General features: G+C 35.5%; 1 protein-coding gene across 1 annotated transcript in view; it reads right to left on the bottom strand.

Moving 5' to 3' along the window:
- LOC138698983 (uncharacterized) overlaps positions 1-19,000 on the bottom strand; it is a 546,464-nt gene that overhangs the window by 476,479 nt on the left and 50,985 nt on the right. Inside the window, exons 2-3 of the mRNA XM_069825170.1 lie at positions 12,120-12,341; positions 8,493-8,683 (exon numbers count right to left, since the gene is read on the bottom strand). Coding sequence (XP_069681271.1) covers positions 8,493-8,683; positions 12,120-12,341 — 413 coding nt within the window. The remainder of the gene's footprint in view (positions 1-8,492; positions 8,684-12,119; positions 12,342-19,000) is intronic.

The raw sequence follows: 19,000 nt of genomic DNA, 5'->3' as shown, positions 1-19,000 counted from the left end.
AACTGCTGTGCATCGACTGGAGTAGTTTGTAATTTTATATATATTTTTGACGTCCAGACCAGCGCAGTTTCAAATGTTGGCAAACAAAGAAACAAATACTAGGGACGCGATAAAATTAAACAAATGCTAGGGACGCGATAAAATTGTGCGATAAGCAGCCATGATTGGTTGAAATACGTCCTTTCGTACCGTTTTATTGGTCAAAAGTAGTATGACGTAGTAAGAGTGTAATAGTCATAATAAACTGCTCTCTTAAATTAACCGAGCATATTGGGAATTAAATCAATGGCTTTCCCAAAACATGCTATGAAATGTTTCATATAAAACAATTTTTATCTCGAAAAGCAAGCAGAAACGAACAAAACTGTATTAAACTTTTTTCTTTGAAATATCTCAAAGAATAACACCCTGAAATTAAACTACTCACTGTTCACCCTGTATTGTGCATCTAAGCCGATATTTTTCACATTGATTCTTTACGCGAATTTTACATTTTCATGTGAAAGTCTTAATTTGCACGATAAACATATACATTTTTCAATTCTCTTTATTATAGCAGAAATTTGTTGAAATACCTGGTACATACTTAAACCTTCCGACGTTTTCTTATTTTTATACGTTGAGACTGACTGCCAGATAATAGCTTGACCACCTCTTGGGAACATTGCTTTCGGCCTGTATGAGCATAAAAGAAGAATTTGAACGGTACTTTGTACAATGACTGTTTGTTAAACAACTCCTCACATTTCAGCACAGAATAGGCAATTTAACAGTAATGCACTCTATGCAATGGATCTTTGCAAACCATATCCATTCTACTTGATAGATTTGGCAGTAAATTCCCAAAGTGAAGGTGAGGCAACGAAATCGAAATGTGAGTCTTCTCGTGCTGTGGAATACTGTAGCCATGGGTTTTATTTAAGTGGTAAGAAAATTATCTACAGTAATCTCACTTGAGGTTTCGATTTATCAACAGTAATCTCACTAGACGTTTTGATTTATCTACAAAAAATCAAAACTCGAGTGGGATTTAATTGACTATTACACGATTAGAAGAAAGTATATAAAGATTAGAAGTAACGAAGTACTCCAATACAATAAAATATTAATTGACTTACGAAAATACAACTGTCTTCAAATGTATTATTGTACCATCTCAACATTACAAATATTACGCTAGATGCATGCTAGATGGCAGTAGTGAGCAATGCCTTCTCGTCGAGTTCTCGATCTATTATACACGATGGCAATGTTACTAGTCAAGAAGGCTTTGTTGATTCAGTTTCATTTTTATTAAAATGCAACATTCCACTTCAATTATCCGAATCCCAGTAATCAACGTCACTTGACAGATGATTTTCAATAAATCTTAATATCAAACAATCTCTGATACGTGACTATCCATAATATCATATAGCAGAAGCTATAACATGACCTAACTAATATCACAAGTGTTAGAAAAGTTTTAATTAACGACGATGACATAAAAAATAAACATGAATAATTTTAAAAGGAACAATTATTGAATGTACAATTTTCAAATTTGAACGTGGTTGGTGGTTCAATTGATGTTATATTGGACGTGTGCGTAATAGAAGTGGAACTCGTTGATTTAGGCCTACATGGTGTATTCAACTTATTCAGAATTTCCGAATGAATAATTTTAAAAGGAATAATTATTGAATGTACAATTTTCAAATTTGAATGTGGTTAGTGGTTCAATTGATGTTATATTGGACGTGTGCGTAATAGAAGTGGAACTCGTTGATTTAGGCCTACATGGTGTATTCAACTTATTCAGGATTTCCGAATGGTGCTCTTCATTTATTTGTAAATCGGATTTCAGAAGATGCATAGGTATGATCAGTGATTTTTATTAATTCTTGTTCTTGAATGCCAATGCGAGTCATATTTGAAACTGCTGTGCATCGACTGGAGTGGTTTGTAATTTTATATATATTTTTGACGTCCAGACCAGTGCAGTTTCAAATGTTGGCAAAGAAAGAAACAAATACTAGGGACGCGATAAAATTAAACAAATGCTAGGGACGCGATAAAATTGTGCGATAAGCAGCCATGATTGGTTGAAATACGTCCTTCCGTACCGTTTTATTGGTCAAAAGTAGTATGACGTAGTAAGAGTGTAATAGTCTAGAGAAATTCAATACTCGAGTGCAATTTAATTGACTATTACACTATTAGAAGAAACTATATAAAGATTAGAAGAAATGAAACTCTAATACAATAAAATATTAATTAGAATGTGTATTAAACTGTCTTAAAAATGTAATATTGTACCATCTCATCATTACAAATATTCCGCTAGATGGCACTAGTGTGTTATGATGAGCTGTTCTCTTGTGACCAGTTGTGCCAACTATACAATTTTCATTTAACTCTATGGACGATTATTAGTGAAGAAGGCTTTGTTGATTCAGTTTCATTTTTATTCCACTTCAATTATCAATTTATCGTATATTAAACAATCTCTGATACGTGACTATCCATAATATCATACAGCAGAAGCTATAACATAACCTAAATAATATAAACAAGTTTTAATTAAGGATGATGAAATAAACATGAATCATTTTAAAAGGTACAAAATATTGAAAGTACAGCGTTGGGAAAAAAAGAGAGAAACAAACGCTAGGGAAGTGATAAAATAAAAAAGTGCTTGGAGGTGATAAAAAGCAAACTGCTAGGGAGGTGATTAAAATTGTAGGATAAGTAGCCACGATTGGTTGAAACACGTCGTTCCGTACCGTTTTATTGGTTAAAAACAATATGACGCAGTAAAAGTGTAGTGTCGCCATAAAAACACGGCTCTGACAATAGTCGATATACAAGTTCCAATGCAGGACTACACACGCGCCCGAATCCAGCACTCTAAACTCATCGGAGACTTCACCTACGTAAAATAGAGAACACATTCGAGACGAAAAACGCCGTTCTTCCGAAGGAGGATGAGGACCAGGTTCTGAAGGGGTGCGTGCTTGATCAACCTGTGAGAAGGGGCGGTTAATTCCCTCGGATCGAGAATTTCCTTCACGTGCGGCCGATACAACCCCGCCTGGCATACAGAAATTGTTTCGGGTCATCTCGGATGATAACTAAGGTAATGATCAGAGTGGGCTCATAAGAGAAATTGGTTTGCTGTGCAGAAGTCCTCACTGGATCTAAGGCGCGGACTTGGACGGAATCCAAATGCAGGACAACCGCTATCATGTCCATACTTCACTACAAACACCGCGAGAAGTGAACTCGAGGGCCATCTCAGAGGGGATCGTACGAGCTTATAGTAACAATAAAAGCAAATCACGATCGAATGATTTCTGATATTACTCTGAAGCACAAGAATTCAATTCTAAAGGAAACTAGAGACTGTTGTATGGAAATAACTAGGGGGTGGATGTTGATAACTTAAAAATATACTTAAAATGATGCCCTTAAAGTAATGGAAAAATGACACGCAATTAATAGAAAATGACATTTAAATGTTATGCAACGTACTTGCACCACAACTTCTTAAAAATTAGTCACCTTGTTTCAATCTCGGAGAGGGGAGGCAACTTCCTGGAATTTAGCTAAGATAAAGGAAAAGAACATGCAAGAAAATGAAGGTTTTAAGGGAAAACTAGATTTTAGTGAAGGTTTACAATGTGTTTCAATCAGGGGTGATCCATATCAGTGCCTTCATTCTCCGTCTCCTCCTTCCGCGCTTCACTTTTGTTACCAGACCTTCCAGATGAGGGAGTGTGAATGACAAAACAAACTGTGGGCGCAGCGTGCATTCTTGCAATCTCTGTGTTAAAAATAGTATCTTCTACATTAGACATCCCTTCCAAACTATGTTGAGGACACGTCCTGTCCAGGACATGGTGAAAGTTTCCCTCCTAAACATAAATTCTAAATACACCCTCGTACCGACAAAAGAACAGTAGCGGTCAAAGTCCTCACTTAAATTAGGCTGCTGTCAAGTATTTTATATTACTTCCGTTGTGTGAAGTGAAGCCTTCAGTGGAATGAGGGATGGACTTCAGAGTCTGTTCCAAGCTATAAAACTCAAACTTCACTGTTATTCACTTGTTCAGTAGGTTATTACTACTGATCTATTTGGTTAGAAAATGATTTAACAGACCTATCGGTAAAGAAGAAAGTAAAATGCATTCCAAATGATCTAAAAGTTCTTCAAAGTATTAAAAATTACCAAAAAAATGCCGAAAAAATATAAAAATGACCTATTAGTTGGAAAACGTCAAAAAATGAAAAAAATTGCAATATAAGAAATTACTTTTTTACGTTGATATTAACATAGAAAGGTTTTTCTATATTAATAGGCATCGTCCTAATGTGAAAAATAAGATGACTTTTCATCAACATCCGGCCTCTAGATATAACGTATCTAGTATATATGAAAGTACAGACAGAACACAATACGGCTAAGGTACTCATCTATCCTTAATTTTTAATTTTCCTTAAAAGATTTGATTTTTTATTTTATTTCTATGTCAGCTAAAAGCTTGAACTTTCTAGTTTTAAAAAATATCAGTTTTGTCTCCATGACGTTTGGTTAATTAATTATCTGAGTTTTTATTGACCGGAAACACTCTTTCTTTAAACCGGAAGTGCAGTTCTGCAAGTGTCAATCCGTCACATTCTGTCAATTTTATATATTTTTCGTGTAATAACAATTCGAATTTGTCGGTAGAGTTTGACTGTATCACTTTTCATAGAGTCAGAAAGCTGTGTGTTTGGTTCTACAATTTGCATACCCTCAGAATGTAGATAATTTTTGTCCATTTTTAGTTTTACAGCATTTTACAACACTAATATTAACACAAAGTGCACTTAGAATTGAGTTATTTTCATCATTCGTGCACCAAAATGAAGCTGATTAACGTAGCTAAGTACCAAACTACAAACAGTGTCCTACTGCTTAAGAAAATTAAGTTAAAACTCCAAGATCTTAATTTTTTTATTTCTTTGAAATTTTCAAAAAGTAAAATTACATTTTTCCTTAATGGAATAAAAATAGGGAAAAACTGTTTTCACAGCTTATTCTGTGTTCCATCTCTTTGTGTTCTCCTCGTAATACTTGTATTCTCTTTATCCTCCTATCTTCCCATTACTCTCCTTTTATTTCCCTGGTTCTTATTGTATTCTTCATCACCTCCTTGTCATTCCCTTGTTCTCCTTGTCTTCCCCTTGCCAGACTTGTATTCTCTTCATCCTCCTATCTTCCCATTACTCTCCTTTAATTTCCCTGGTCCTTATTGTATTCATCACCTCCTTGTTATTCCCTTGTTCTCCTTGTCTTCCTCTTGCCAGACTTGTATTCTCTTTATCCTCCTATCTTCCCATTACTCTCCTTTAATTTCCCTGGTTCTAATTGTAGTCCCCTTCATCTCCTTATCATTCCCTTTTTCTCCTTGCCAAACTTCTATTCTCTTTGTTCTCCTATCTTCCCATTTATCTTCTTGAATTCCCCCCTATTGTAACATCCCCTTGTTCTTCTTGTATACCCCGCCACGACTCGAACCCGAGTTCTTATACGACCTGTCTCGGTCACTGTGTATTGAATCCAAGGCATTCTTTCGCACATACTGTACTCTTGTTCTTATTTCTTTCATTTCAAAGTTTGAATCTGCAGACGTACACATCATGTGATCGCAAGTATCGTGAACAGGCGCTTTTGACGTTGGAAATGCGCGATGTTTAATTCTTTGATGTTGTCGAATCTTTCACGTTTCACGACGTAATCACCTGTAATGTTCAAAGATCTCGTGACTCATAATCGAATACAAGTGGCAACCGCAACTCGTGGAACAATCGACTGCCAAACCCACGTATAAAATATTGATTGATTAACATAGATACAGCAAACACTTCAAATCCCTGGGGATAGAGTAGATACCCTGCCTACATGCACACAACAATGTAGGACTCCCTGACGGCACAACTCCGTCCGTCTGTCTGCTGTCCCTAACGTAAGACGGTTGGTGTACCACACTGATACACATGCACGACTCTACAGAGAGTACAAACTCGTAGCAAGGAGTGTCCAAGCTTTATGACAGGGTCCACTTTATAGTGGCTTATGAAGAATTGAAATTTTGTTTTAGATTTCCATGTTACACCTACTCTGAACACTGCTGCCATGGAAAGATTTATTTTCGGAGTGGCACCATTTCAATTCTTTAAGATTGTTTGAACCAAAATGCAACACTGTTACAGTGTTTAATCATAGTAGTAATTTAGGCCCAAGAATATATAACAAATTTATATTTAAATATCCTAATCTTGTCAATTCTAATAGTTTTACTGTTAAATTTAAAAAGTTATGAATGGATTTTATAAATAATGAAAAATTGTAAATTTAAATCTATATATTCTTATTGTGTAGTAGACATAAGACAAATTGTATTATATAGTTCTTAATTTCAATTCAGGAATCCGCCCTTAAGCACGAGTTCTATTCTTTCAGGGGTGAGCGAAAGTATTTTTTTTTTTCTGTTTATATCATACTAGTGGCTTGTGCAGCAAGTGCTGCAAACTAAGTTCGTTAGACGTTCAATTAAATACTTTTCAGATTTATTTTCAATGAAGAATACCAGACATTTTGAAAGTTATTTGCTTCCATAATAATGAAACATATTCCCTCTGAATGGTTTTTTATGCCAAATACTTTTTCTTGAACCTATCCACCTTCAGTTTTTGTGTTTCAACGCGAAAACTCATGTAACAATGTCAGGACGATCAGTGGGTTTTCATGTGGGAGGAAAGCAATAGCTATTTCAGGTCATTGTGGATTGTAGGTGAAAGTTAACAACTTTCGAACAATATACATAGCATCTTGGTATAGCTGCTGCATGTCGGGCTTGAAATGTGTGGGTAAAATCATTTTATCCTGCTAAGAGATCTTGCTGAATTGATCGGGAGACTACAACATTTTGTAGGCCTCTTATTTTATCAGTAAATAATATATTTTGGTCTTTCCTTAGGAATTGTAATTTTGGCGCTCTCTCGAGCGAAGAGAATGACGCATATAAATATCTACATCACACCGCCATTAAGTATATGAAAAAGACCCAACCCACTTGATTAATAAATATACAAATATTTGATATTTAATAACAATATTATTATCTTACGTACTTTTTGTAGTTATATACACTATATAGCCGCCACTCAGTAAATTATAGAAATGAAGATCTAATTTAAGATGTTTTCTACATCTACTTACATAACCTCACTTTCATGTCATGAACATTGCATTAATATGTATAATTAATTAAACATAGTCACATCATGGCATTAACTATAATATTTCATTTCTAATGGTAATCCCATCAAACTACCTCAAATTTTGTAGATTTTAATATTCAATACACAGTTGTACTCAGAAAATTACACACCGCAGAATCAGACCTGTAAATTACTTTTAGTAAGAGTTGAAATTTTTAATAACCAATTGAATTTGAGCTCTAAATATGTCAGCAATTCTGCAGGTCATGGCCTTCGTGTAATAGCCTATTGTTTATTGTAGACTTGTGTGTGTTTTATTTTATTCTGAAATGATGCAATTAGTTCTCAAAACTGACGAAAGATGGATTTTGGAAAGTATGAAAATTATGTAGGAAAACTAACGTTTCACTGAAAGTTACTATTTTTCTGAAAAACTTCGGGTTCTAAGCTTCAAAATGAGGGGTCATTTATTAAAATCCGTTCAGCCGTTTTCTCGTAATTTCCATTACCAGTTCAAGTTATATATATATAGATATCCTAATCTTGTCAATTCTAATAGTTATAGTATTAAATTTAAAAAGTTATGTATGGATTTTATAAATAAAGAAAAATTGTAAATTTCAATTTATCTATTCTCATTGTGTAGTACACATAAGACAAATAAATTGTATTATATAGTACTTAATTTCAATTCAGGAATCCGCCTTTGAGCACGAGTTCTACTCTTTCAGGGGTGAGCGAAAATTTTTTTCTGTTTATAATATATTTTATGTTAAATTAGCAAAATATATAAATACTTAAATGGAGGAAAAAACGTATACCAGGAGTCTTTCTGCTTCTTTTCATCTATTTTAAGAAACAAAACCCGGTTGTTATGCTCTACTTCATACAAGGTATGGAATAACGATTGTAGCGTTTAAAAATATTTAAATTTACAAAAATGTTAACAATTATTCACACACACTTAAAATAAATTTGATAACATTTGGTACACACATTATTTATGAGTACAATAACTGTACAAAATTTCAGGTTTCTACATTTGTTTAGAAAACTGAAATTTCATCTCGGTGTACCTTTAAGTGTATAAAGTGAATTTCGCGCCATTCTGTCTGCTGCCAAAGGAGTACAGTGACCATTTACATATTCGCTTCTTGGTTAGGCTATCTCGGACCTGTAAAAATCTATATGGTAATCAGATACGCAATAACCTATGAAGTAAAACATGCAGTATTAATACTCACCTTTGGTAATTAACTTGGGGAGAAATGATCATCTTTTGCTGTTGTTGGCGCTGTAGCATCTGCTTGCCGTAGATGCCGTAGCCGAAGCCGTAGATTTCGTCTTCCTCCTTATCGCTAAGACAGCTGGACGGGGAATACTTGCCAGGGACGTATATCGGCTGCGAGTGCGAAGTGGTGATCCCGTGGTGACCCTAGGGTCAAGAGCAAAAGGCCCATTACGAAGTGGAGGCGGCAGTATTAGGAATTGAAGCGTGCCCAAGGCAAGACACCGTCCGGTCGACCGACCTGAAATATTGAGAGGTGCGCCGACGCTGTCGGAATTTACGGGCAAAAATGCAATTTTAAATTTCAATTTGCTACTGAAGACATTCGGAAGCCGTGTTTGTATTATGGAGCATCCGTTCTTGTGATCAGAGGCGTACTGGTACTTCTAGTTCCTACCTAATTTCAGTGATAGGACAAATAATAGTACTACTGTAATAGTGTAAGTTTTCTTCTTCGTCCTTACATCAGAATATATTTTAGTACATTATGCAACGAGCCTATAATGATAGTAATTAAGATGCAAGTATGTTTGTTTATGAAACGAGCGCAAGCGAGTTTCATAATTTTCATACGAGCGTCTTAATTACCATTATAGGCAAGTTTCATACGACTTTTTATGCTCGACCATATTTATAACTTTAAATTATTCAGAAGTATTCATTTTATTCGTATCTGACTGAAGATCGGAAGTGACCTTGTGCATAGCTCATATATTGTGAGATGTGCGCAGACGCGAAAGTATTGATTTTTTCCGAGGAACAATAATAATAATAATAATAATAATAATAATAATAATAATAATAATAATAATAATGATTTATTTTAGCTGGCAGAGTTAAGGCCGTAAGGCCTTCTCTTCCACTCAACCAACAAAAAGTGTATATACATATGCATGAACTTACAAAGAATTCAACAATTTGATTTAGATGAGAGTTACATGTATACAAGAGTTATTTACAAATTAAACAACAAAATACTATGAACTATTAATTAAACACTGAAATAAACTGTGTAGCAGAATTAAACTAAAATACATAGGATGTTAATATATTTCAAATAATATTAGTTAATAGAAAGAGATTATTATGAGACAATTAAAATACAGCACAATCAGGATGATGTCTAAAGAAAAAAGTAACAATGTAGTCAGTGATATTTTAAATCAGTATGGTTGGAGTGAAATGCTAATAAGGTTATCTTTTAAGCTGTTCTTAAAGGTGTTCGTAGTCTTGCAGCCCCTAATACTTTGTGACAAGGAGTTCCATTGACGCGAGGTGGATATTGTAAAAGATGATGAATAACAAGATGTTCTATGAAGAGGTATACTTAGCGTGCCACAGATAAGTGATCTGGTATTTACGTCGTGGTTAGAGTATAGATAAGAGAAACGAGAAGAAAGGTAGAGAAACGAGAATGTCATTGACCTTGATGTAATGTAAAGAATAACATGAACTAATTTTGATATAACCTGGAAATTGATTTAGAATTGAAAAACGAGATGAAAAATTGAATTTATTTGAATATTATTTACAATTAACGCTAATTATTATAGTAACAGAACATAACCTCCTGCGATAGTATTGGATTTCCAGCCTCCGTGACGTTTCCCTCGTCTTTCGATTGCATATCCGAGAATAATCGAAAACTTGAACTTTAATGAATAGGTGTACTTTAATGACATGCATTAAAGGACTGCTACCAGGTGTATAATTACTACATTTCGGCATGGTCGAGCGTAAACACATTACACACATTTAACACTTTAGATTTGGTTATAAAAACAAATTCTAGTATTAAACTGAAACTAAGTTCGTAAATTACGGTAGGTATCTTTAGTTGACGATTGTACTAGTTGACTAAAGCCGTAAGTAAGTTACTTACTTACAAATGACTTTTAAGGGACCCGCAGGTTCATTGCCGCCCTCACATAAGCCCACCATCGGTCCCTATCCTGTGCAAGATTAATCCAGTCTCTATTATCATATTCCACCCCCCTCAAATCTATTTTAATATTATCCTACCATCTACGTCTCGGCCTCCCCAAAGGCCTCTTTTCCTTCGGCCTCCCAACTAACACTCTATATGCATTTCTTGATTCGCCCATATGTTCTACATGCCCTGCCCATCTCAAACGTCAGGATTTAATGTTCCTAATTATGTCAGGTGAAGAATACAATGCGTGCAGTTCTGTGTTGTGTAACTTTCTCCATTCTCCTGTTACTTCATTCCTTTTAGCACCAAATATTTTCTTAAGAACCTTATTTTCAAACACCCTTAATCTCTGTTCCTCTGTCAAAGTGAGAGTCCAAGTTTCACAACCATACAGAACAACCGGTAATATAACTGTTTTATAAATTCTATTATTATTATTATTAATGATACTTTCATAGGCAAACGATCAACTTTAAAATGGTTCATTGCCGGCGAAAATGGTTAGGTTTCATCCTTAGGGTTTGAAGTCAGAAGACACGGATTATAGAAAAGGTGAACTTCCCGTTAACCTGTGGATTCCATAGACTATAATACAATACATTTATTAATTATTATTATAGTATATATATTATATAATATATATTATAATATGTAATATTAATTGACAATACAATTATCTTGGTAATTAGTTAAAAAAAACTCAGCTTTTTCTATCTCTTTTGGTTTTATTGCAATTAATTATTAAAACAGAAAAATAACTTTGTGAACATCCCCTATTTTATGTGCCTAGATTCACTGAATATTAATCAAATCTATTCAATTATGTGAGAGACCTCGTTGTTCATAGACAAGTCATATACAAGCAGACACATGTCCAAACCTCCTTTTATTGCATTTGGAATACTGATACACAAACTGATTTCGATTTTTTTTCTAAGAGGAAAAAAAAATAAAAAAACAGGCAGAAATAACAAATAATCGAAAAAAGGTAGAAAGAAAGAATTGAAAAAATAAATAGAAAGGGAATAACAAATGAAATAGCTAGATAGTAGATAGGGAGAGTGGGAATCTCGTTAATCCATTCATGCGCGTCATTCATGGGAGTGAAGCCGGATGGTCTATGGCGAATCTATGGCGAGTCCTTGGCATCAACCCCCTTGATTTGATTACCCCCCTTTGATTTGATTACCTGGTTGGGTTTTTCCGAGGTTTTCCCCAAACCAAAAGGCAAATGCCGGGTAATATTTTGGCGAATCCTCGGACCTCACCTCATCTCACTACATCTCACCAAAATATTGTAAAAAAAATTGCACAAAATTGTAAAAATTGTAGAAAATTACTAAATTGTAAAACTATAAAAATTTGTAAAAATTGTAATTGTAATATTGTAAAATTTTGACTTGTTCCACATCTTAAAGCTTCATTGCTCATGTAAGATCTATGGAATAAAATGAATGAATGAATGAATGAATGAATTGATGCCAACTATAACCCTAATATACCTCAGGGTGAAATAGGGTTTATTAAATTGGATAATAAAAGAAAGATAAAAGAGGAGAATGATAAGAAATAAAAGACGAAAGTAAATGAGATTAAAGAACGAATGGGTGCAAAGCACACAGAAAGCAGAAGGTATTGTATGTGTCTCACCTGGGGCGTATGCTGGCCGACGGGGCCCGTGGTGCTGGGGGTGTACGCGTCCGAGGGGGGCGTGTCGGGCGTGGTGCCCACCAGCACCCTGATGCGCGGGGACAGATCCTCCCACTCCCGCCGGCGCAGGTCCTCCAGGTGCTCCAGCACATCGCCGTAGTGCGTGTTGAACAGGTCGGCGTACCTCGAAGCCAGGCCCTCCAGGTATCCACGCTCACCAGACTGTAGGCAGACAGGAAAAAATCTATTTCAGACCAACGGAACTCTTACAGTAATAATAATAATAATAATAATAATAATAATAATAATAATAATAATAACAACTATAACAATAAGGAACAACTGGATAATGCATGCGATACAGCAGCACCGACTGTGCTCGCAATTAGTGACCGGGCCGTACCGAGCCATGTCAAACGTAAGAAAATCGAAATGTTTCTATCAGAGGTCTGCATCGGACGCTTTCGCTCGAGCGCCAAGTAGTTCATAGCATAATCCGATCGGTAGTGCACATGCATGATGGGTAAAATTGTCACGAGCTATAAATCCTCGAACGGTATAAGCCGAGCGTTAGACATTCGTTCTTGTTACAAGGATGAACTGTGTAGTAGCATCATAGATGTTTATCATTTCAAAACTTTGCAGTGTTTAACTGACCTCTCCATAGTACAACTACAAAACTTGCTTTAAAATGTAATATAAATGTTGTAGGTAAATGTTTCCCCCCCCCCTCCTACACAGGAGTGACTTTGTTTTTTTCATATCTGTTAGATGTTATTGGATGTAAATGTAATTATTATAAACGGAGAACACAATCACGATAATGCAAGAACTGTATCAAGTTTTCAAGTAATAATAATAATAATAATAATAATAATAATAATAATAATAATAATAATAATCTCTAATAATTAGTGCATCAATGTTTGCGTCTGTAACATTTGTGCAGCATGATTATTCGTTTTATTATATTTTCTGTGACGTTATCTCTGTACTAATATTGTTATTAAGCTACTGCTATATCAATAATATTTTGTAAAACGTTTCTACATTGTCGCAGTATATAGGCGGAACACTATGTATGGACCTATCATATTATATATGTGGTAAATCAAATATTGAATAATTATTAATTAGCAATAATAACTGTATATCGAAGTTTTTCATACTATTTTATTTATACCTTCATGTTCCTGTTTTGGTACGTTCCATTCACTGTTCCATTAAACGTTTGTCATAAACGCAGAAAATAAAGCCTTATTTTTACCGTGTAAGCAAAACATATGTGTATCTTATCTGTCGCCTTCCATACAAGATAAGACATGTCGGTGAGATGACCTTGGACTGTGCTTCTATTTATTACGAGCGTATCATGATCGGTCGTATCTCACTCGAGGGTGCGACACTCGACCGAGTTCAAGCGAGCGATTTACCTCCAATGCAGCACTCTGGTTGCTAGTAGATGATATTCTTTAAAAATACACTAAAGTGGTCAAGTGCGAGGTTTAGCGATTACAGTGGCGGTATTTTTAAGGCTCTAAAAGAAAATGCACGTTTACAAATATATAACAGCGAAATGAAGGATAAATATGATGTTGTCCAGGGAATATCGTTGAAATAGACGGAAGCAAATTCGGAAAACAAAAATACTACAACAAAGTAATAATAGGCCTCAAATGCATTTGTGTCATATTTTATGCGAAGCAAGTGCCACTAATATATTTCCTTACATCCTTTATCAATAATAGTTTTAATCATTGACAGTGGAACTATTTGTCACTAATCTAGCCCCTCATCAAATTCTACCTAACCTTATCACTGAGAGTGCGTGTAATTAACAATCAAACATCGAACGACAGAGTTCGGGGTAGAAGAAGATATCAGATCATAGACGACATTAAGATATATGTATCATATGACGAAACGAAGAGGAAGGCAGAAAATAGGAAAGATTGGAGAAAGGTGGGTTTGCAGTGAAAGACCTGCCCTTGGGCAGAACACTAAATGAAATTAAAGCTATTAAGAGTGGCAAATTGTGACATATTTTCCTAGTATGTTGTGGTACAGTAAAATTTAAGGTGAAATAAAATATAATTTTTCCATCTATAAATCATTAACGTGTGGTCTATATCAGATGCTTGTGTTGAGAATCCGCCACTGGGATCCGAACGGAGCGCTCTATACGCCTGAATTGATATTACGTCGTATGTATTGCGGCTTGCGTCCAGTCATGTCATCTTGTGTACACATTTGCCGATGGCTGCCTTAGACTATGCGAGTACGGCAAAGATTTCATTATTACAATAGTTTCCCTTTATACCAGGACATCATTTTATTTTTACTTCAATTTTTATTGTACCTGAGTTTTTGAATGTACTTCACTCCAACCCCTTCTACTAATGAAGTTCAACAGTCCTCCACACAGATCCAAGACCGCATATATAGTCATAGTAGCCTTTTATTCGTCAGCTAGTGGCTGGGCTGTCTTAGCTCTTTTCTGAGAACATTAATTTCTGTTAGGAATTGGACATCTACGTAATATTATACAACTGTTTAAAATAACTTAAGTAAAAGGGACTCGTTAAGTAATTGTCACGTGATTTCCTCCCTTTCTACGACATAACCACTTGGACGAACAGTAGAGAGTATGTCTGAGTAATTTTATCTTTTCGGATCGGGCAGAAGTGAAGACTGAATTTACAGTACATAAGGTACTCTTATATAGACAAGGTACAGAATTATTTCAACATGAGTTACTAGTACGAAGGACGAAACTGATAATTGGGATTAGGTACAATAGTCTATAATGCGATAATATACACATTAGAACTGAAGCCTGTATCGAAATGAACGGCCAACATTTCCAAAAATATGTTTAAATATCCATGATTATTTTTCAATTTCACTTCATTCTCTAAATTGTGCGCTAATGTGCTGTAGAAAGTATAATATACACTGCACAATGAATAGCCTATGTCCACATGGACAGCACAGTTCGTGAGTAAAAACACTCATTGTTAATACTGTACTGTATTTTGATTAAACAAAAACCTAATGAAAATTATCAAACTCAAAAGCGCGATATTTCCAAGTTTACGTAAATGGATGAACTACTTTTCTTCCTTCCTATACCTAGTAAAGTGATTTGTTTGTATATTACGCCAGTATCATCGAACTCCAGTCGTGGAAGCGGGTAGCAAGCGGCGTTGATCCAGAGGTATAGCCAGGTTAATATTAAAAATGTTAATGTTAATGTTATGTTTTATTTAACGACGCTCGCAACTGCAGAGGTTATATCAGTGTCGCCGGATGTGCCGGAATTTTGTCCCGCAGGAGTTCTTTTACATGCCAGTAAATCTACTGACATGAGCTGTCGCATTTAAGCACACTTAAATGCCATCGACCTGGCCCGGGATCGAACCCGCAACATTGGGCATAGAAGGCCAGCGCTATACCGACTTGCCAACCAGGTCGACTTAAAAATGTTAGTAAAAATACAATTATGTCCCTGTACAAAGGAGGAGTGTAAACGTCTTGGACGCCCGTTGGCCTTGGAAGACATGTAAGTGAAGTGAAGATTCTAAAGACATTTACGAGTGTCCCTATCAGTGGCGGCTCGTGATAAAATATTATGTGTGTTCACAATTTTGTGTTCCAAAATCGAAGAGAATTTGAAATGGTACGTTTTTAGCCTAATATGAAATGTCAGGATTCACTGTCGAAAAAACCGTATATAAATTCAAAACAACATATAATAACAATAATAATAATAATAATAATAATAATAATAATAATAATAATAATACATAATAATAATAATGAAACCTAGTCTTTTTATTTCCAATTTTTCCTGGAAAGCCAGTTTACCCAGTTCTTTACTCTTGAAAATTACTTGGACAGAGTTCATTGTTTACGTTTGTTAAAAATTAATACATAAAACAATTTACAAACGCGTGTGTTCAGTAATATATTTTAATTCACAACTAACTGATACACTATAGCCTATACCAGTACTGTAATCCCATTCGCATAGATTGATTACTATAAATACATGCCAGTAAATATTATTCTTAAATAATATACACCACCGTACCGATATTTAAATTCATACCACCATCAGATTCAGCCAGCACGTCAAGCCAAACTATGCTATATGCCGACACTGAAGTATAGTAATTCACAAACTGCACTCTCTTAGCAGCACTGTACACACATCCACATAAAGTAAACGTTCCGACAGTGAGATTCTGACACCTGCAGGCTAAAATACAGACTTATTAAATTTTCTCCTCGAGATATAGCACGTAAACGAGAGGCATCGATACACCTGACATCTGTAGGATAGATTTACTGTTCACTTAATGCTTTGTGCTCTTGAAGAGTCATATGCGGCCAGCGAAAGACAATTTTCTCCCGCGCATGCGTGAAATTTCTGTAACCTTCTTGAAAAGATCACGGCTTGTACGTGAACGGATGTTGCCAAGTTTACATAAGAAGTTTATGCAAGATGCGGGAAGTTTAAAATACTCGATCCTGATATTATACATCCCCACTACGCCAATACGGTATTAAATAATAAAACTAGTCGTGCATTAATGGAAACAAGGTGTTCACGTGCCCTTGTGCTCTTATTGACGCACCGCCACTGGTCCCTATCGTTTCAGGAGATAAATTGTGAGCCCTGCATAGGCGTAATGCAACCGACAACACATGCTGCTTCCTAAACGATATGGACATTGGAGAAAAAAAAAAGATCAGATTACGGCAGAACAGAAGAAAAGAGTTTATGATCGAATTTTGTTCGCCGATAACTTTTTTTCTCTCTCTTCTATTTCTTCGAATTCGCTCGCTTCAACACCCATAATGCCCCGGGGGAACCCGTAACGCTAATAGAGACAACTACAGCAACAATACCGCTAACAATTGAACAACGAATCCTTGGAGATTCAAGAGAGAATACGAAGAGAGATGGGATAACGATGATAAAAAGTCTTGGAGGAAGAAAATAAAATTGTGTTATGAAGAAAGACGATAGAAATCAAGAAGAAACATCCATCTAACAGAAAAAGGGGTAAAAAATATCCCAGTTGAAGACGAGATATAAAAATATTGGCAGAGCTTTGTGGCAGCAAGGTCAGACAGGGCCGGGTGACGGACAGACAGCCGTGATGGGATTTGTCACAGCGTGTTTCCAATCACTGAGCTCGAAAGCTCCCTGCCGTGTTGCGTCTTCCTACGTGTTCCACAGACTACCGTCTTGTAATTGTAAGCAATGATGACGTCAGATTTAACCTGAGAAATACGAGATTCTCAACTGCAGTACAAAATATTCCGTTGAACCGTTTTAAATTGTAATCAAGGACTTTACCTAAGTTTAAAGTTGGACCGGAATGGATTAAAACATAAGAAAGTAGGCCTATCTATTCAGGAAATTTCGAAACATGAGGTACGCGGCCTACGCGGTCATTTCTTCATGTCAATGCCAATGGGCAAATAGCAGTAGAAACATTTCACCCTTCAACACTCGCGCGGATTATATTTTTAATCCATCTCTTTTTTTTTTAATAATCAATTATTTTGCAAATATGAATGTGTAATTTTACAACCATATGTACAGGGACATCATTTTATTTTTACTTCAACTTTTATTGTACCTGAGTTTTTGAATGTACTTCACTCCCACCCCTTCTACTAACGAAATTGCAACTGTCCTCCACATAGAACCAAGGCCGCAGTACTGAGTTAGTGAGTATAGTATGTTTCAGAAATATGTTCGCGTTTTCCAGTGACGAAAACTTCCAATATTGAATAATATTTTAGCACAGATACTATCGTCCGTTTGCCTACGTCGCTTCCCGATTTCCCCCACCTACTTCTGCTCGCTCCACCGTAAAGACTAGTGGCTGGGCTTTCTTAACTCTTTTCTGAAAACATTAATTTCTGTTAGGAATTAATTGGACGTCTACGTAATATTATGCAACTGTTTAAAATAACTTAAATAAAAGGGCCTCGTTAAGTACTTAACTATCACGTGATTCCCCCCTTTCTACGACCCTACGACATAACCACTTGGACGGACAGTAGATAGTATGTCTGTGCGGGTCGGGCAGAAGTGAAGATTGAATTTATAGTACTTAAGGTACTCTTTTATAGAGTAGGTACAGAATTATTTCAACATTAGTTACTAGTACGAAGGACGAAACTGGTAATTGGGATTAGGTACAATAGTCTATAGTGCGATAATAGGCATAAAAGATCTGAACCCTGTATCGAAATGAACGGCCACCATTTTCAAAATGTGTTTAAATATCCATATTATGATTATTATTCAATTTAACTTCATTCTCTATATTGTACGCTAATGTGCTGTAGACAGTATAATATACACTGCATAATGAATACGTTCGCATGAATAACTCAGTTCGTGAGTAAAAACACTTATTGTTAACACTGTACTGTATTTTGATTAAACAAAACCTAATGAAAATTATCAAACTGAAAATCGCGATATTTCATAGTTTACGTAAATGGATGAACGACTTTTCTTCCCTCCTATACCTAGTAAAGTGATGTGTTTGTATTTTACGCCAGTACCATCGAACTCCAGTCGTGGAAGGAGATAGCAAACTATGTTTCCGGGTCTCAATCATTAATCCAAAGGTATAGCCAGGTTAGTATAAAAATGTTAGTAAAAATAAAATGATGTCCCTGTATAATAGTGACATTACTTTACCGATTCTATTACACTGTTTGTGATATAACAGCGTAAAGGCCCATTCACAATGAAAATTAAACATAACTGTAACATAAACACAGAAGTTTGCGCCCATGCTACCAAATGGGATCATTCACAATGATTCACATAAGCATTGACATAAACA

The sequence above is a fragment of the Periplaneta americana genome, chromosome 4 (assembly GCF_040183065.1).
Source record: "Periplaneta americana isolate PAMFEO1 chromosome 4, P.americana_PAMFEO1_priV1, whole genome shotgun sequence".
Classification (NCBI taxonomy): Eukaryota; Metazoa; Arthropoda; class Insecta; order Blattodea; family Blattidae; genus Periplaneta; species Periplaneta americana.
The sequence above is the reverse complement of the archived record's forward strand: the minus strand, read 5'-3'. Positions and strand labels throughout refer to the sequence as shown.